This window comes from Callithrix jacchus, chromosome 7 (genome assembly GCF_049354715.1).
Source record: "Callithrix jacchus isolate 240 chromosome 7, calJac240_pri, whole genome shotgun sequence".
In the NCBI taxonomy this organism is placed as follows: Eukaryota; Metazoa; Chordata; class Mammalia; order Primates; family Cebidae; genus Callithrix; species Callithrix jacchus.
This window is the reverse complement of record NC_133508.1, coordinates 101,957,122-101,978,849: the sequence shown is the minus strand read 5'-3', so window position 1 is coordinate 101,978,849 and position 21,728 is coordinate 101,957,122. Positions and strand designations below refer to the sequence as shown.

Sequence of the window (21,728 nt, the reverse complement as noted above, 5' to 3'; positions counted from 1 at the left end):
GGGAGTATAAATTTGTTCAATGTAAATTAGTTCAACCATTGCGGAAGACAGTGTGGCGATTCCTCAAGGATCTAGAACTAGAAATACCATTTGACCCAGCAATCCCATTACTGGGTATATACCCAAAGGATTATAAATTACTCTATGATAAAGAAACATGCACAGATACGTTCCCTGAGGCACTGTTTACAGTAGCAAAGACTTGGAACCAACCCAAAAGCTCGTCAATCGATTGGATAAAGAAAATGTGGCACATATACAGCGTGGAGGAGTATGCAGCCATAAAAAAGGATGAGTTCAGGTTCTTTGCAGGGACATGGATGAAGCTGGAAACCATCATTCTCAGCTAACTGACACAAGAACAGAAAAATAAACTCATGTTCTTGCTCATAAGTGGGTGCTGAACAATGAGAACACATGAACACAGGAAGGGGAAGATCATACACCAGGGCCTGTCAGGGGGTGAGGGCTAAAGAAGGGATAGCAGAGGACTAAGGGCTAGGGGATGGATAGCATTAGGAGAAATACTTAATGTAGATGACAGGGTGATGGATGCAGCAAACCACCATGCCATGTGTATACCTATGTATGTAACAAATCTGCATGTTCTGCATATGTCCCCCAGAACTTAAAGTATAATAATAATGATAAAAAATCAATAATCCTTAAATTAGCACTGGTCACATGTGACTCTTCTAGAAAACGAAGTAAAGATTGGGATTTTTAAATCATAAAATTGTTTGTGTGTGTGTGTGTGTGTGTGTGTGTTTTCTGGATTTTTTTGAACAATAGATCTTAGAACAAAAGCAATGAGTTTAATTTTCAAAGAATACTACTTATGTGGTTTGGTGATAGCATGTGACTTAATGTTTCTAAAGGTATATATATTTATTGAGTACAGTAGCCAGCTTACTTAACTAACATATATCAGATTTTAATTAAATGTTATGATCAAGATAAAAACAGGTCTTATGAATCAATGGATTCATCATATGTGTTTATAGCTTATATAAAGGAATCATATATATTTGAATTTTCGACAACAGGTAATTTTTAATTCCAGAAAAATATTAGGAGTTATTCACAGAATCAATTCTTCTAGATGATAGAAAAATTTACCATAGCTATATTAGAACAGAGAAGGTATAGCATAGGAGAGAATGCTCATTAACTATGTGAAATCATCTGATGAAATTAAATTTTTATTAAAGTAGATCCCTAAGAAGTTCTATAAGACCATATGTCTAAAGTGTGACGGTATGATACAATACTTCTTTCCACTCCCCTTCTCAAATGGAATGAAGGGGGGTGAAAAACAACACTGGAATTATTCATTATCAAGAAATTTGGCATCACTGAGAAGTATTTAATACAACTGCACTAGAGAAGACTGACCTGGGAATTGGAATAGGAATATATTTTAAGTTATCTAAGAAAGAGTTTCCATTTACTTCAATCTAGGAACATAATGAAAACCTTGAAACATCTATTCAGGAATAGACACCATAGAAAATATAGAAAACACAAATAGTTTATTTCACTTATCTGATTTTAGCATTTTCATAAGTGTTTTTCCAGAAATTTCTCAACTTAAGAAAAAAAGACATATATTCTCTATAATACAAGTATGGGATAAGAGTGGATTTTAAACCAGTTTTAACAAGATTTTTAACTTCTTTGAAAAAGTTAATAGTAAACATTAGACATCATTTCTTATCAATAAAGATTATTTTTTAATGTTCATTGCAGCACAGTTCACAATAGCAAAGACCTGGAAGCAACCCAAATGCCCATCGATGATAAACTGGAAAGGGAAAATGTGGCACATATACACCATGGAATGTTATGCAGCCACCAAAAACGATGAGTTCATGTCCTTTGTAGGGACATAGATGAACCTGGAAACCATCATTCTCAGCAAACTGACACAAGAACACAAAATCAAACACCGCATGTTCTCACTCATAGGTGGGTGTTGAACAATGAGAACACATGGACACAGGGAGGGGAGCACTACACACTGGGGTCTGTTGGGGGGAAATAGAGGAAGGACAATGAGGGGGGTGGGGATTTGGGGAGAGATAGCATGGGGAGAAATGCCAGATATAGGTGAAGGGGAGGAAGGCAGCAAATCACACTGCCATGTGTGTACCTATGCAACTATCTTGCATATTCTTCACATGTACCCCAAAACCTAAAAGACAATTTGAAAAAAGCATAGGAATAAAAGCATAAGAAATTATAGCATAAAGACTAGTACACAAATGTCTGTAGAGATGTTATTTCTAATGGCCTCAAACTGGAAATAACTCAGATGTCCATCAACAAATCAATGAAAGCAGCAAATTATAGAATGAAATATTACTTGGTAATAAAAAGGAAAAATACTACTAATCCATGTAACAATATGGATCAATCCCAAAACGGTAAGCTAAGGGAATGAAGTCAAACAGTACAAACTGTGATTCCTTTTATACCAATTTCTAGAAAATACAAACTGTAGTGACAGAAAGCAGATCATTGGTTTCCTGGGGACAGGATGGGGATGGATTACAAATGGACAAAAAGAAGCTTTGAGGGGTAATTTATATGTTTATTACCTGATTGTGGTGATGATTTCATGGGTATATACCTAACATGAAAACATATCAATTCCTATACTTCAAATATCTACAGCTTAATATACATCAATTACACCTCAATAAAGCTGTTCAAAAATACAGTTTATGCTATAAGTGATTACATAATAGTTAAATTAGTAACACACACAAAGAAAGAAGTCTAGAATAATTATATTTATTGTATTTTTTAAGGTAGTTAAAAGGTCTATATTGAAGATAAAAGATAAGCTTGGTCAAAATAACATAATTAAAATTGGACCTGGGAGGGAAATTAATCTAATAGCAGTTGAGCTTCCATTTTCGTGGGACAAATAGACAATAACCTAGTATATACATAATATATGTCAGTTGTTTTTAAAATGATACAATGATAAAGAAGCAGGGCAAGGAGTTTTTTGGTTTTTTTTTTTGAGATGGAGTCTCACTGTTGCCCAGGCTGAAGTACAGTGGTGTAACACTGGCTCACTGCAGCCTCTGCCTCTGGGGTTCAAGTCATTCTCCTGCCTCAGCCTTCTGAGTAGCTGGGACTACAGGTGCATGCCACCATGCCTGGCTAATTTTTGTATTTTTAGTAGAGATGGGGTTTCACCACATTGGCCAGGCAAGTCTTGAACTCCTGATCTCAGGTGATCTGCCCACCTCAGTGTCCCAAAGTGCTGGGATTACAGGTGTAAGCTACTGTGCCTGGCCAGGAATTACCATTCTTTATCATTAATTTAGTTTGCTCAGAGAAGGCCTCTGTGAGGAGTTCAGGATACAGCAAGGCTACAGTTAAGATACAGTAAAGGACATAGTAAAAGAAAAATAAATGAAATTTAATAACAATATGCTGTCTTTTTTTCCCTCAACATCAGAAAAATTTCCACATATTTTCCAGCTATAGATGTACTCAAGTGAGGCAGTGATTTATTCCTCTTCCCTTTCCACTCCACACAAGAAAAAGCTACGTTTGGTGAAATACCTTCTGCATCAGTGTAATATTCAAACATCTTACTTAAAATTGAGAAAGCACTAAGCATAAAGAAGCCTACTGCCATATGGCCATACGTTAATCTGAATAGAACAGCAGAGTGGAGAATATTTAGTCTTAGATGAAAAGAAGAGACAAAAATAATACTTGAGAAGAATTAGTAAAGATAGCCCAGGGTCCAAAGAGGCAGACAATACTTTCTAAAAGACCTAAGACTTAATATTTTCAGAATGCAAGTAACTAAATTGTGGCACACAAGGACAGAGATGGGAGGGGAACTACTGTACAGGCATTCATTTCCTCATAATGCTAAAACAGACATTTTGTACATGAAAAGTTGTGCATTTCAGAATGCACAGGAGGCAAGCTCTTACTAGAGAAAGAATACTAAATAGGTAGGTATTTAATGGATACTGATATTATAAAGATCTTCATAATATTTAGAAAATAATGTTTTCATCATTTGCTACAAAGACAATTTTACAACAAAAAGGGGAAGAGCGAAGAGGAAACAAACATTTGGCACGTCAACAAAATAATTATGCTAAAAATATTACATAGAAGAGTATTAATTCTTTGTTGATATAAGTTACAACAATGTAGTGTATATAAATTCATGTCAACTAAGAGCTAAATGGAAGGTTTGAGATTTAATTAAAAAAAAATAAGCAGGTTGCATATATCAAAAATCATCAAAATATATCATTTCAGATTATTGATTAAAATTCATTAGCAGGTCCTAGAAAAATTAAATATTTTGTGCTAATTTTAATATATTTTTCACAAATCAATTTTTAAATATTTCACATGTGAAAAAATTAACTTCATGCTAACATTCTTTAATCAGTGTACATACATGGTCCATACCTGGTTTAACAGCTCGTCCACGTAACTGGGGTTGTAGAAGAACTTGCAACATAGCAGGGTTGTTTAAACTTTTCATAATTTGTACTGGATTTGGCTCTGGAAGTAAGCCCTTTTGATTACTGTTCATCTTCAACGAATACAGAAATAAGAAACATTAGAACAAGCATAAGTACAAAAGACAATTTCAAAGGCTTTCTTCTAGAAATTCTCATTCATCTGATAAGATCTATTTTATGATAAACATAATTTGATTTATATTATATATCTCTACCACAGTTCTCAACTATACATATGGAATAAAATCCTCATAGAATTCTTGGGTAAATACCAACTGGCTTTAAGAGGACTGACAATTTAGTATAATGAGTCTCATCATATAATACAAAGAGGATGACAAGGAAATCTGAAGTTATTAATAACTTTTTGACACAATATGAATACTTTGATATTACAGAAGAGCCTTCTTATAATGTTAATTTAAAGCTTAACTGGCCAAAGTGGCTCATGCCTGTAATCCTAGCACTTTGGGAGGCTGAGGCAGGAGGATCACTTAAGCCCAGGAGGTCAAGGTCAGACTGGGTGACAGAGTGAAACCCTGTTTCTATATTTTTACAAATAAAAACTTCAAATAAACATAAAATAAAATGAAGTTCAATAATGTGGGTTGCCTTATAATTCAAAACCTTCTTTTGTATTAAGTCTTTACTTCAGTGACTAAATAGGAGATTAAAACGAACTGGCCTTACACACATGCAACTGAGTAGCTTCCTAAAAATATGAAATAGTTTTCAGTTTTAAAAACCAGCTTAAAGAATAATATTAATATTTATATATAATTACATAAAAGATAAATTTAAAACTTTTAGTGATCAGAAAATGGAGAACTCACAAGGACAACTGGATCCTTCTCCCAACCCAGTACTGTGAAATTGAGAGGGAGAAGGTGATGCATCAAAGAAACTGACATAAAGCCTGAGAGAAACCCCTGGGGAGACAGAATATGTGAGGGTAAACATCAGCAGAGAACATGAGAGTGCATGGATGCACATACAGGCTGATTTAAGGAAGGGCTTTTGAGTTGTATATCTACTTTGCCTTCAGAGAGCATGGCTTTCCTGGCCAGCACAACAACGTGGAAAAACAGTAGCATCAGCTGAGTGACAGCCATAGGACCAATGAACAGCAGGCTGGCACACAAGTGCAGAGACAATTGGGACAAGATAACACTAGGTGGGCAGACCAGCTGGTCACTGAAAACCTTTCCACCTTCCCGACCTTTTCAGGTCCTCCCATACCCACTCTGCAGGATGGAAGAGTTACAACGAAGACAGGCAGAACTTGGAAAAGAGCAAGGCTTCAAGGGGCTCTCTAAGGTGCAGGGCTGCCTGGCTGGGGTAGGAAAAGGGCTGGGCTCAAGCCTAGATGGTGAAAGCAGAATTTCTCTGCTCTGAGGTCCTTATCTGCCTTCCCTAAACCCTAGCAAAGATCAGGCTTTAGCTTCCCTCTGTCCATCCCCTTCCCCACAACCTCTAAACAGTGTCATATAGGAAGGTGACAGCTCCCACAGGAAATGTATATTCATACATTCAAAAGAAAAATAGCTAGACATTTGGAGAATGCAGTCACTAAAAAATAAAAGCAACAAACTGAACCAACTGTAAGAGACAGAAAGCAGAATTATGGATAGGACATAATAAGAATGCCAAGTAAATGTAATAGACATCACAAAAATAAACTGGATTTCTATTTAAAACATGAACCAAGGGCAAGCAGTTACAAAGAATAACCAATGAGAAATGCTAGATTATGAAAAACATAAGTATTGAGAAAAATAATAGCAGCCCTCTCTTACTGTAGACTTGGCATTGTTCTAAGCAGTTTATATGAATTAGATCTTTAATTCTCAAAAAACCAATTCTATAAGGTTGGTATTATTATCTCCATTCTATAGATAAAGAAACTGAAGGAATTCATAAAGCATTATTCTTAACATTTACCCTGTGCTTTAACAGATACGTTAAATAGTAGAATACATGTGACTAAAAAACAAAATAGTGAATTTTTTTTTAAGACATAGCCTCACTATGTTGCCCAGGCTGGAGTGCAATGGTGTGATCTTGGCTCACTGCAACCTCCACCTCCTGGGTTCAAGCAATTCTCCTGCCTCAGCCTCCTAAGTAGCTGGGATTACAGGCACCTGCCACATCTGGCTAAGTCTTTTGTATTTTTAGTAGAGACGGGGTTTTGCCATGTTGACCATGCTGGTCTTGAACTCCTGACCTTAGGTGATCCACCTGCCTCAGCCTCCCAAAGTGCTGGGATTATAGGCATGAGCTATCGCACCTGGCCTAAAATAGTGATCATAAAAATCCAGTTAAAGAAATTGAAAAATTCAAACAAACAAGAAAAAGCAAGGTGATGAAGAAAACGGAGGTAGAAACATCAACACAATATTAGAAGTCCCTGAAGGAGAAGATCTTTGAAAAAATAATAGCTGAAAAATTTCCCATTATTAAAGATTAAAGAGCACAGAATGAAAGGGTTCACAGTCTCCCAAATACGATTTCTATAGAAAAAACACACCTAATCACATTTCTTCATGTGACATTTAAGAACATCAAAGCCAGTAACAACAAAAAACCTTCTAAAAACTTCCATCTATAAAGAACAAATCTCTGAAGGAACAAGAAACAAATTAATAGCATCTTCTTTCTCAAAGCATCAACATTAGATTCAAGAAGACAATGAATTAATACAAAGTACTGTAAGTACTCTGAGCCTGTATTTTTAGATTCATCTAAGTTATTTAATATCAGAACGAAATAAAAATATTCTCAAGTATACAAGTTCTCAAAAGTTTTTACCACAAGAACACTATCTTTCAAAAATCCCCTAGAAGGAAGTAATCCAGCAAGACAAGAAGGAAATGTAAGATGTTACTATATAATATGTGGAAATTAAGGCAGACAATATGATCATTTTAATCTTGTATACAGAGCCATAACCATAAAAACAACACAAAAACATTTAAGACTATCCTAATGTAAAAATGTAGACACCAATATGATGATAGGTATGGTAGGAAGGAGGAAGCAGATGGAAGTGAGAATAGGTGAGTGGACGGAAGTTCTGATAAACCTGTGCATGTTAAAAAGCTATGGACAATTGGCCAGGCATGGTGGCTCACCCCTGTAATCCCAGCACTTTGGGAGGCTGAGGCAGGCAGATCACTTGAGGTCAGGAGTTCAAGACCAGCCTGGCCAACATAGTGAAACCCTGTCTCTACTAAAAATACAAAAGTTAGCTGAGCATGGTGGTGCATGCCTATAATTCCACTACTTGAGAGGCTGAGGCACGAGAATCACTTGAACCCAGGAGGCAGAGGTTGCAGTGAGCTGAGATCGCACCACTGTACTTTAGCCTGAACAACAGAGCAAGACTCCATTTCAACAAAAAAAAAGTTAGGAACAATCACCAGCAGGATAAAAATAGAATGTGTAATTCTCAAATGACACTAATGAACTTAAGGAGAAATCAGGAATATTTCAATAGTTATAGAAATATTCTGATAAAGTTCAGCACATATTTATGATTTTTTAAAACTCAGAACACTTGATATTATCAAAGGATATGTACCAAAAACATATAGAAAACATTACATGAATATCTTATTTTTAAGACTTATTTTTAAGATTTCTCACTGTCACTACTATCTGATCATAAAGAGTCTGCATGCTATGCTAAAGAAGGTGAACTTGTGCAGGCATTAAAGATTATTAAGCAAGAGAATGACATAAGCTGAGTTGAGGCTGAGAAAGATCTCTCCTGTGCACTGTGCAAGACGGATTAGAAGGGGAAAGACTAATGACATGGGATCATGTAGGGAATTATTCTAATCAGAGAGGTGAGAAAAGATGAAATTCTGAGTTAAGTAATCAAGATGCTGACAAGGTCTCAAGGATTTCAGAGATCTTAGGAGGTAGAACTGAAAGGATGTGCTAGTATTTCTGACATTTAGATTAGAAGGTGGGTGATGGAGAGCAATCACGACTGAGTTGTTCTTGTTTTTGTTTTGTTTTGTTTGAGGCAGAGTCTCACTCTGTCACCCAGGCTGGAGTGCAGTGGCACAATCTCAGCTCACTGCAGCCTCTGCCTTCTGGGTTCAAGTGATTCTCCTGTCTCAGCCTCCTGAGTAGCTGAGACTACAGGCGCCTACCAACATACCCGGCTAATTTTTGTATTTTTAGTAAAGACAGAGCTTCACCTTGCTGGCCATGATGGTCTTGATCTCCTAACCTTGTGATCCGCCCACCGTGGCCTCTGAAAGTGCTGGGATTACAGGCATGAACCATGGTACCTAGCCTTACCTGAAATTTTTATTAACATAGTTTTAGCTTGGATGAACTGATGCCATATATAGGTGTTATAGAACATAGAAATGCAAGTCCCAGAAAAAAATAGTTTTCTTTGAGATGCTGAAATTGAACTATTTATATAGCATGAAGTGGGAATGTCCAAGTATCCCTTGGAAATATAATCTAGTGCTGACAGCAGTTTGGTCTGAAATTATATGCTTGGTAGTCATCATTAATAGGCATATATAACAGGAAGAAAATGAGAAGGCCAAATTTGGAAATCTACTGGTATCAGCCCTTAGGGGAAAAAAATAAGCTAGGGAAAGAACACATAGGCAGATAGGAAAATGAATGGTGTGGCAAAATTCAAGGTAGGAGAGAGTTTTGTTTTGTTTTGTTTTTGAGACAGGGTCTTGCTTGTCACCCACTCTGGAGTGCAGTGGTGTAATCACAGCTCACTGTAGCCTTGAAATCCCAGGCTCAGGTGATTCTCCCGCCTCGGCCTCCCAAATAGTTGGGACTAACAGGCGCACACCAGTAAGCCTGGCTAATTTTTTTGTAGAGAGAGGGTTTCATCATGTTTCCCAGACTAGTCTCGAGCTCCTGGGCTCAAACAATCCTCCCACCTTGACCTCCCAAAGTGCTGGGATTACAAGTGTGAGCCACCATTCACACCTGTAAATTTTTAAATGTTGCATAGGGACCAACCAATAAAAGACTGAAATGTACCCACTAGATTTGAATATTTAAAAATTCCTCTTAATGAGTACATATTCACTTGAACAGTGGAGGCAGAAACTACATTGCATTAGACTGAGAAGGAAATGGAAATTAAGAAATGGTGACAATACGTGAGGCTTAATTGTTCAAGCAACTCTGGGTCCATGGTTATAAAACCCAGTATCTAAAAAGGATTTTTTTTTTTGTACTTTAAGTTCTGGGGTACATGTGCAGATCATGCAGGTTACACAGGTATACACATGCCATAATGGTTTGATGTATCTATCTCCCAATCATCTACATCAGGTATTTCTCCTAATGTTAGCCCTCCCCAATCCCCCTATCCCCTGCTATCCCTTCCCCAGCCCTCCCACCCCCGTCCGGCCCAGGTGTGTGATGTTCCCCTCCTTGTGTCCGTGTGTTCTCATTGTTCAACACCCACTTATAAGTGAGAACATGCAGTATTAGGTTTTCTGTTTTGTGTCAGTTTGCTGAGAATGATGGTCTCCAGCTTCATCCATGTCCCTTCAAATGACATTAACTCATCCTTTTTTAGGCCTGAATAGTATTCCATCGTGTATATGTCCCACATTTTCTTTACCCAGTCTATCACTGATGGGCATTTAGGTTGGTTCAAAGTCTCTATTGTAAACAGCGATGCAATGAACATATGTGTGCATATATCTTTATAATAGAAAGATTTATAATCCTTTGGGTATATACCCAGTAATGGGATTGCAGGGTCAAATGGAATTTCTATTTCTAGGTCTTTGAGGAATCATCACAGTCTTCCACAATGGTTGAACTGATTTACACTCCCACCAACAGTGTAAAAGTGTTTCTATTTCTCCACATCCTCTCCAGCATCTGTTGTCTCCTGACTTTTAAATGATGGCCATTTTAACTGGTGTGAGATGGTATCTCAATGTGGTTTTGATTTGCATTTCTCTAATAACCAGTGATGATGAGCTTTTTCTCATATGTTTGTTGGCTGCATAAATTTTTTTTTTTTTGAGATGTGTCTGTTCATACTATTTGCCCACTTTTTGATGGGGTTGTTTTTTTCTTATGAATTTAAATTCTTTGTAGATTCTGGATATTAGCCCTTTGTCAGAAGGGTAGACTGCAAAAATGTTTTCCCATTCTGTTGGTTGCCAGTTCACTCTAATGATAGTTTCTTTTGCTGTGCAGAAGCTGTGGAGTTTGATTAGATCCCATTTGTCTATTTTGGCTTTTGTTGTCATTGCTTTTGGTGTTTTAGTCACGAAGTCCTTGCCTATGCCTAGTCCTGAATGGTTTTGCCTAGGTTTTCTTCTGGAGTTTTGAGAGAGAGGATTTTAAAAGGAAAAAAACTTGAGCATGTTTATAGCAGAGAGGATGGAGCTGATGAAACACCAAGTGAAAATCAGTAGAGGATCAAGAGCCCTGAGGGTGGGGACTCAGCCACACCCCATGCTTTGGCAAGAGACACAATCCTCCACAAGAACAGGAATCTGTACTGGCTTTGCTCACTGACGAATCCTAAACATCTCTAAGAGTGTCTAGCATTCAGTGCCTACCCAGTAAGTACTCATGGAATGAATGTTATTGAAGAGAGATGGAAGGAAAAAATAGGGACATGCATGCTTGGGCAATGTGAGAATAGCTGAATGAATGAATGAGTTCAACACATGGCCTTTACATTTCTATAATGTAGGAGCTATGATCATCTGAGAAAAAGGACAAAAACAGGTTTTAGATAGTTGCTGAAAAAAAATGGAAAAAAACTAATGAGAGATGAGCTGGAGATTTACTGAGGGTCCAGCTATAAACATGTGCTGTACATCTGTAGTAGTGTCATGCCACCCAGTTGTTTGTTTTTCTCCAAGAGGACACAGTGTCCTAACTTCAGAAGTAAGTGACTATAGGGATTCAGACTTGTAAACCCAGCAAATCCAATCCAACAAAGAGACAACTTAACTAGAGGAGATGAAGTTGATATTGAATGAATGGCTGAGGTAGTGAATTACGTCAGCAAGGATATAACAATGAGAGGACAGACAAACTAAGAAAAAAGGGAGAAGGAATCCAAGACCAAAGGTGAGGTCAAAAAGTAAGAAGAGGAGGCAGGAGATGTGAGAGTAGAGAGCTAACCACAATCTCCTTTCTTATCCCACCTCTACTAATCTCCTCTCTCCAGTCCATCTACTAATTACTTTCAGGCTAATCTCATGGTGGCTTCACTCTGATACTGTCACTATCTTGTTTCTATATTTTATAAGTTCTCCATTGCTTACCAAACTGGCTGAGTACTCAATTTTTTTCCTTGCTTTGGCATTCACCTACACCAAGCATCCTCATATTCACTCTGCAACCAGTCCACTTATCACTCCTCAAGCATGTAAATTCAGCTCATACCACCGTGTGAGTAGTTTCTGTTCCACCTAGTGTGACTACTCACTCTCCCTCTTTAGGGTTGCCAGAAGTAGCAAGTAAAAATACAGAATGTGCAGCTAAATTTGGAGTTCAGATGAACAATGAATGATTATTGTAATATGAGTATCTCATGCAAAACTCTGTATTTCTCTGGCAATCCTATTTTCCACCTCTCATCAATACCAGTCAATATCTCATCCATTCTTTGTCACACTTAAATGTCATCTTCAGCATAAAGTCTTCTGCAATTCCTTCAAAAGTGTATTCCTTCCTTCCTTCAATTAACAAATATTTACTATGCTAAGTACTAAGGTAAAAACTATGAAGAAGGTATAGTCTCCATCTCTAAGGATCCTCCAGGCTAGAGAAGTAGAGAGGAATGAGTAGACAGTTACTATAAAGAAGTAAGTACAATGTGCCACATAAGTAAAAAGCAGGTATATATTTTCCTCTACTTGTGAAAACTTCTGGAAAAAAGAGGCAGCCAGACATGACGGCTCACATATGTAATCCCAGCACTTTGGGAGGCTGAGGCGGGTGGGTCACCTGAGGTCAGGAGTTCAAGACCAGCCTGGCCAACATGGCGATATGCTGTCTCTACTAAAAATACAAAAATTAGCTAGGCGTGGTGGCATGCACCTGTAGTCCCAGCTACTTGGGAGACTGAGGCAGGAGAATTGCTTAAACCCAGGAGGCAGAGGCTGCATTAAGCTGAGATTGCGTCAGTGCACTCTAGCCTGGGCAAAAGAGTGAAACTCTGTCTCCAAAAAAGAAAAAGAGAAAGAGGCATTTACACTCAAAAATTTAGAACACAACAGTAACTCATATATTTGCTGAATAAATGAAAGCCCTTGAAAAATTTATCAACATAAATACACTTCACTAAACAGTTTCTTTTTCTGTGATGACTTCTGTCTTGACTTAACAAAGAAACAATTTAGCTGTTTTTCAAAAAAGGAGAACTCTTCAGTGTGATGAAAATGCAATGATGGTCCAATCAACAATCAATTACTTTGGCTAGACTGGATAGATTAAAATAGTAGCAGAATTTTCTATACCCTAAAAAAAGAGAAAGAAAGAGAAAAAACTTACCACACGTTGAGCCGCTATCAACGCTGCTAATGTACTTCGCCCTGGCGCTCCAGGGGCACAGAAGGAAACCTGGACTTTGGTGCCCTTGATGATCATACCGTCTGCTGCCTGCTGGACCTCTTCAGTGTGCTCAGCAGTGCTATATTCAACCACTGCAAAGCCACCAACGTAACTACCTTCATCCTGTGCAAGCTGATACAATACATTCTATTAAACAGGAATTCCAATCTTTACTTAGAAACATTTATGTATAATATATTTTCAAATTCAAGAATAAGTGCATTGGAGCATGATACTGGTGAAAATAATATTCTCTTTCTTTATGAAAATGTTTCCTAGTTGCTTATAGTTCTTCCTGTGGATAGGAGTCTGTCAAGTTTCTATTCAATTCTTTGATTTTTCTAATTTATTTTAATAGTACAAGCCAAATGGTAATAGTCTCTACATATATTAAGAAATATATAAACTGGTAATTTATAGGGAAATATGAGGACACAATAATTACAGCTTTCCTTAAATGAAAATCACCAGATATATGGACAGTGGAACATACTGAACAAATTATCTGACCACACATCAATGGAAAAATAAAGTTAGTATTATCAAGAGAAGAAAGGTAGGAGGAACATTTCATTTTTATTTCACTATTTTAGGCAGATCCCAGGAATTCAGTCAAGTATACCAAGGCAAACCTTATTTAGGAAAATTGTGTCCCAGGTTTATTAAAAGCAACACAGAACTTTTATTTCTGAATGTGCCCTAAATAAACCCCTGCCATGTAGAACTCGATTTATTTCTAGTCACCCACCTGTAAGAGTGTAAAGGAAGATACTAAAGTCCTGGATCTGAAAAGACTGGTACAAAGAGCAAAAATAAGAACAAGACAAGACACTAAAACGTTTCTAGGTTTTGTACATGTATGAATTATCTTAAATACATTCATGCTATAAAGTGATAAATGGCACAACATTCAGCTTAGTATGCCTTTGAGAAGACACATTTCCAATACTTCTATTTGGGTTTGGTATCTCAATAAACTGATATTACAGCTAAATCACTTAGTCCTTTTCAGTTTCTTTTATCTTGTTTTTGAAGTTTAACTTTCTTCTACTTCCTTGTGTATTTAGATCAAATTTCTATTTTTTTCCTTTACATTATTTCTTCCTTTAAAAACTGTCCTCAAATATCTTTTCCTCCTCAAGCTTTTCCCAATCACACAGGAAAAGGAAAAACATCTACCTCTTCTGAACATTTCTCAGCAACCTTATTCCTCTTATAATCCAAAGGTCTTAAAATCAGGTTTGTTAAAGCCATTAATTAATCATTTTGGCCTCTTGACCACAAGGTAAGAGTCTGTGTCTTTAATATAGTCTATGCCAATCTACAATGCAAAAGAGCCTGAAGTAACAGACCCACTGATAAAGAGCTGCTTTATTCATCTTTTGTAAGCTTTAAAAATATTTTTTTACTACTCCTATTTCATTATGACCTTCATGCCTAATTGTAATATTTTAAGTCTTTCAAAAACCAAAATCATTTTAAGTCCACAGCATCAGTAGTTTCAGAGAGGGCTATTCCAGTTCAAATATGAGAGCTTATGCAAAGATACAATGGTCTGACTTGTGATCTAGTTAATTTTCTACTATTTTGAAGTATTCTAGCAGAAGCTAGATGGTAACTCAAAAATATGGTAGCAAATATTTTCTATGATGTGTAAACCTATACTAGATAATCTCTAAGGGCTCTTCCAACTCTGGGATTCACACTTCAAATGCAATTTATGATACCGTCCCTTCTAATGGTAGGATTTGCAATTCAAATACAATTTATAAACATGGCCTTTCTCTTTACATTTGCTTCAAAGGCCTCAAATAAAGATACAAGGAATTATGTATGGCCATAGGATGACAACATTATATAATTCTTAGTATTCAAGAAGAACCTATCAATAAACCCATCCTAGAGCTTTGGGAGGCCAAGACAGGAGGATCACTTGAGCCCAGGTGTTTGAGACCAGCCTGGCAACATAACGAGACCCAGTATCTACAAAATAAAAATAAAAATTAGCTGGGCATAGTGATATGCACCTGTAGTCCTAGGTACTTGGGAGGCTGAGACAGGAGGATCGCTTGAACCCAGGAGTTTGGGACTACTGTGAGCCATGATTCCAGCCTGGGCAACAGAGGAAGACCCTGTCTCAAAAAAATTGTTAAAAATATATATTACTGCATAATTCCACTCATATATGGAAGCTTAAAACGTTGATTTCGTAGAAGTATAGTGTAGAATGGAAGATACCAGGCGCCTGGGAGATTGGTGTGGGGGCTTGGGGAGATATTGGTTAAAAAATGCAACATTTCAGTTAAGTAAGAAAAATAGGTTCAAAAGATCTTTTGGACAACATGATGACTACAGTTAATAACAACATTGTATTCTGGAAAAATACTATGAGAGTGGATGTTAAATGTTCTTGCCACAAAAATGGTAACTATGTAAGGTAATATGTATGTTAATTAGCTCAATTTAGCCATTCCACAATGTATATATACTTCAAAACATCATGTTATACATGATGAATACTATTTTAATTGTCAACTTAAAAAATAAATATATGTGTGAGTATATATATATATATATATATATATATATATATATATATATATGTACTCCAAAACTTCTGCAATACTAGGAACTCAACAAATGTATCATTAAAGAAAAAACCCAAAGGAGGACAGGAAACAAGGGAGGTAAGAGGAAAAGGAGCATGGATGGGAAAGGAGGGTGGTAAAAAGGAAGAGAGAGAAGGAAGAAATGGAGAGAAACAAGACAGAAATAATTGATCAGTTGCTATCAAAACTCTGTAAGGAAAGGAGTTATATACAGTATATATGTGTGTGTGTATATATATTTATTAGAATGTATTTAATTTTACTATGATAAAATGCTTGAAAATTCTCACCAGTGTTATCAGTTTTCAGGATCTTCTCTAGATGTCTCACCTACCGTGACACATTAAGACAGAACTATACATTCCTTTTAAACTTCATAATACTTTTCTATCCTCCATTATATCACTCTTCATATAGGATTTGCAATTATTTGTTTATTTGTCAGCCTCTTCTACAAATTTCTGAGGTATTGATATAGAGTATCTTTCCATTCTCTGCCTTTCTGACACTTGGCATAATGTCTGGCACAGAAGATGGTAAATATAAGTTGGATATATGAATGGATCAATGGATAAATGGTGGGGTGAATGGATGGAATGAGGTGAATGAGTAAGCAATGGATTTGCTAAGGCATACTTAACTACATTAACAATATACTTTGGCCCATAAACGGTGGAACTGTTTTAAAATTTCCCATGAGATCAAAGTCTTCCCTACAGAATAATGCAGAATTAAATCATACATTGTGTTAATCAAAGAGGTATGATAAATTTGTGAGTATATGTAGATTAGATACATATACATATATTTTTAAATATTTCCAATAATCTCTTAAAAATACATACCTGGCAAAACACTGGTTTATGAACACTGGAAAGAATTTGCAGCAGCTCTTCTGAATCCCTGTAGTCACTGGGGAGTTTATCAATACAAAGGCACTTAGAATGAATGAGCTCTGAAGCCAACAGATTAACATCCATCCATTGTGCAAAGAGTGCTGATGCTCCCAACTGTTTACCCAATAGTTCCAATCTAGCCTTTGCAGCAAAGTCCTTTTTCATGTATTCCACAAATCCATAGCCTTTGGAATGGCCAGTAACTTCACTATAGACTAGAAAACATCTCTCAATGTTTCCATAAGCACGAACAAGTTCTTCAAACTCTTCTAATGTAAAAGAAATGGGCAGGTTGGTAATACACAGCAAAGCATCTGTTGGCTGAAGCTGGACTATTAAGTCTTTTCCTCTAAAAGAATATTGATGAAACATCCGAATTGCATTCTGGGCTTGTTCTCCATTCAATAAGGTAACAAAAGCTGGAAGATAACAAAATGAATAAAGAGAAAAGAAAGAGTTTTCTAGGCCAGTATTTTCAAACTGTTTGAAAATAAGTAAGAAATACATCTTACTTCTATGACTCAGTACACATAAACATACACTTTTTTCTGAAACAAAATTAGGAGGTAATACCCCTACTATATGTAATGCACTGTGATTTTTTTTATTCCATTTCATTGGTTTTTAATGCTCACACCTCCACTAAACTAATTTCATCACCAGTAACCTGAATAGAAAGGACAGGGATTATATTACTAAAATCCCACAATATTCTGGGGGGTTTTGTTAATCTTTTCCAATCACACACATATTTTATTTCCTCCCACCCAAAAACCTGTTACATAAAATTTTATGAAGCCTTTATATAAACCTTCACAGAAATAAAAATGAAGTCACAAAATCTTTCTTCTTAGCGTTCTAAAAGACCCTATTTGACAGCGAGGACCTGAAAAAACGAAGATACAGCAAAAACATCAAAATGCACAAACGAGGCCATTTCTTTCTTCAATTCATGTGTATATGTCCTTAATATCAGATTAGATTGAAATAATACACAGACACTTATAATTTGATACACTTTTGATGAATAATATCAAATGAGAAGGTTACAGGATTCTGATCTTAAGACAAGATCTTGAGAGCCAGTCGCAGTGGCTCATGCCTGAAATCCCAGCACTTTGGGAGGCTGAGACGGGTGGATCACAAGGTCAGGAATTCAAGACCAGCCTGGCAAAGATGGTGAAACCCTGTCTCTACTAAAAATACAAAAACTAGCTGGGCATGGTGGCATGCACCTGTAATCCCAGCTACTCAGGAGGCTGAGGCAGAGAACTGCTTAAACCTGGGAGGTGGAGGTTGCAGTGAGCCAAGATTATACCACGGCACTCCAGCCTGGGCGACAGAGCAAGATTCCGTCTCAAAAATAAAAAAAAAAGGACAAGATCTTGAATATTCATTAAACAATAAAAATCATGTGTCCTGCCTGCCTAATGAAGTTGTTCCAGCATCAAGCAACAAATGCATATGACAATTTATATGACTGAAAACATAATACAAATACAACATTCTAAATCAATGAAATATTATGTATATTCCTATCTTATAAAATTACATTTTAACCATATCAATTTGTCTACCTGTTATAATAAAAGAATGTAAAAGGTTTTAAGCAATTTTAGAGGAAAAATTTAAAGCTCCCACTAAAAAAAAATACATGGCAATCCACAAATTACAAATAAATAGCTCTCTAGAAGTTCCTGTCCCTCTCTCTGAAATTTATAGTGAAGTTATCACACATGAACATTTAATTTACCCAAATTCAATTAGAACAGCATGGTGATATGCTGTATACAGCAAATATGTATATAGCAAGAGAGAGAGAGAAACAGTTTAAGTAGCATGGGCAATTCTGCCGTACCCTCAAATGTCTTAGTGCTTATGCAGCTCTCAGAGTAAGAGCCTCTCACCACACTGAGTGTGATGCTAACATTTAAAGAAACACATTTTTCATTTAACACATGCCCCGCATGTAAGAAAACTATTGCCAAAAGAACAGCTAACGGTTCCAACATCTCTTTTGCAAAAATGGGGGAAAAAGTGGCTGTACTGACCCTTTTGAGAGCCTCTTAGTTTCTAAAACCATTTTTTTTAAAGGCTTGATTTTGATTCTATGTCTTTTTCCTTACGCTGACATAAAATACCATTTGATTCCCAAAGTGCTGGGATTATAGTCATGAGCCACTGCACTAGTCCTTTCTTAACTTTCTTGATTCTCCTCATAACTGTCCAAGCTCTCTTTCCTCTATTCTTTTGCTAGCTCTTTCTCCTCCTCCACTCACACCTATAAAGTAGTACTCCTTGGGGTGCCTTCCTGGCAGAGTCACACACAGTAACACCTGTGTGGCCACATGTGTTACTCAATGTTTGGCCACTGAATCTCTTTTTTTTCACTCTATACCCTCTTCCTCTAGGGGCGATCATGCCCATTCCCATGTATTCCATATCATGTCCCAGATACCAAGTCTGGCACTGGAAATGTTTTGGTGAACACAAGAGGTAAGATCCCTTTTAACACAGAGCTCACAATCTAATAAAGGATGCTAGACATTTAACAAAGAGTGACAAATGTGGTATCACCAAAAGGGAAGTAGGAGGAGGGGCTATGAAAGCAATGAGCAAAATAACCTCATCTGAGGACTTGCAGAAGGCCTCCAATACTATTATAACTCCCAAATCTATGTTTATAACTTTTAGTGCCACATAAAACTTCATACTGATTCCCAAACATAACTCATGATCCTCTAACATGAGGATCTCTGCCAAAACAAAACAAAACAAATCCTAATACTGCTCATCTTCCTTTATTCCCTATTTTAGCTGGTCACACAGCACTCACAAATCAGAAACCTGGGAATTAACCTACACCCTGTCTCCGTCATTTCTCATATAAAATGAATCCTCAAATTCCACCCATCTAATGGGTCTTGAATCCACCCCCCTTTCTTCATTCCTCTAGCTTTTTCTTTTTTTAATCCTTTCTCCACAGTGATGACAAAGTGATCTCTTAAATAACAGAAGTTTAATTGTGCCTGTTTACTGCCTTAAATGCAAAGGTTGTTTATTCCCCACAAAAGTCAAGTGCCAGGTTGGTTCAGATGTTCTACAATGCCCATTACATCTAACTCCAGCCTCATTAACTGGCATACTTCCTCTCTTCCCCAACAGGTCTTTCATTCTCCAAAAACACAGAAATATTTGTAGCTCCCGGTAGAGATCCAGTTATTTCAGGTATTTATGTATTACACATTTAATTCCCCTGCCTGTAAGATCACTCCCTATATCTTAGGATACCTGGAACCTTTTAGCTGATTTTCAAATTCAGCCCATGCATTACTGCATCATGATCTCCAGGAAGCCTTCCCTGATCCTCTCTTACAGTTAGAGTTAACCATTTCTTATTTTTTTGTACCTCTCTATCTTGAACATTGCTTGGATTATTGCATATATCACATCACATTGTAATCTATTTGTTTGCCTGCTACCCTACTAGACTGTGAGCTCCCTAAACTACTAATGAATATATTTCACCAACTATCATGGTGCATGACATATGGTAGAAGCTTTGTGTTAGATGAATAAATGCATATATAAATCAACTCGTACATTTAAAAACTGAACATCTCTTTTGACTTCTCTTAGGTATCTGCATTTGCTCAACTAAACTAAGAGATTTTATAAAGAATTTAAATAACGTAATGAAACAAATTTAAAAGTCCAGGCAGTAGGGAAAGGAGGTCACATTTTCTGTTCTATAGGTTCTTCCACGTTTTACCAAGATCACAAATTCTCTTTAAAAAAAAAATTCACACACTGGTTTTCATGGGAATGGTAGATGTCACAGAGAAAAGGCTGCAAGAGAATTTTGGAAGTAACTATTTTATGGTTTTCCTAGTGAAATTTAAATATCCCACAACTGGTCCCAATTCTTTTAAAAGACACTGCATGGTCTACTATTTAGTTTATTATTGAGTCCAATTTGAAAGCAAGCAAGTGCCAAAACTTGTTCCCCTAATATATCCTATTTTACTACTAATAATTTCCTTATATCTACTATAGAAAGCTCTGCCTACAAGGTTACAGTTTAGAATTGTAACCATCTTTTATCAATTATTAATTTTACGTTTTTACAAACACCACTATAGGTCCTAAAATCCAAGGCAACATCATCTAATACAATTAATGATTTCTGTGTTGTGTGATTTTAGCAGGTAATTTAAGGTTTACAGTATACATCTTTAACTTATCACAGTCAACTGTCAAAAGTTGTAACACTTCATGTACCATATAAGGGACTTATAACAGTGCAATCCCATTTCTCCTCTCCCAGCCTTTGTATTATCACTGTTATACATTTTATTTCTACATGTGTTACAAATCTCACAATACAATGTTATTATTTTTGCTTTTAACAGTCGATTATACTTTAAAGAGATTTGAATATTAAGACAAAAGTCTTTACCCACATAATGACCATATCAAGTATTAATCATTTTGCTGGTTGGTAGAGATTTCCATCTATAATTTCCTTCCTGCTTGCGGGACTTCCTTAAGTATTTCTTGTAATGCAAGTCTAACGGTGATGATTCTTTTAACTTTTGTATGACTGAAAAAATCTCTATTTCATCACTGTTTTTGAAAGATATTTTCAATAGGTAAATAATTCTATGCTGACCTGTTGTGTTTTTTTTTTCTTTTAATAAAGAATGAAAAGATGTTACCCTATGGTCTTCTCACTTGCATTGTTTCCAAGGACCTATAGTCACCTCAATCTTTGTCCTGCTAAATGTATCAGTGATGTATCCTTTATTTCTGGATGCTTTTAAGACTCTCTATCACTAACTGTAAGCAATTTGATTACAACGTACCTTGTAGTTTTCTTCATGATTTTGTGGTTGATGTTGGTTGAACTCTGTGGACTTCTGGGATTAGAATTTTCATCAAAATTTAAAAACTTTTCAGCCACTAATTCTTTGTTTTTTCTTTCTTTTTTTTTTTTAACTATTCCTACCCCCTGGGACTCTAATTGCTCTTGAAGCTGTCCCACAGTTCACTGATGCTCTGCTCATGTTTTACAATCCTTTTTCTATGTTTCATTTTGGATTGTTTCTATAATTGTTTTCAAG

General features: G+C 36.4%; 1 protein-coding gene across 4 annotated transcripts in view; it reads right to left on the bottom strand.

Moving 5' to 3' along the window:
- RAVER2 (ribonucleoprotein, PTB binding 2) overlaps nucleotides 1–21,728 on the bottom strand; it is a 117,605-nt gene that overhangs the window by 61,920 nt on the left and 33,957 nt on the right. For all 4 annotated transcript variants that reach the window (XM_009001401.5, XM_009001403.5, XM_009001402.5 and 1 more), the window contains exons 3-5: nucleotides 16,555–17,024; nucleotides 13,041–13,232; nucleotides 4,459–4,585 (exon numbers count right to left, since the gene is read on the bottom strand). In XM_009001401.5, the coding sequence (XP_008999649.4) occupies nucleotides 4,459–4,585; nucleotides 13,041–13,232; nucleotides 16,555–17,024 (789 nt within the window). The remainder of the gene's footprint in view (nucleotides 1–4,458; nucleotides 4,586–13,040; nucleotides 13,233–16,554; nucleotides 17,025–21,728) is intronic.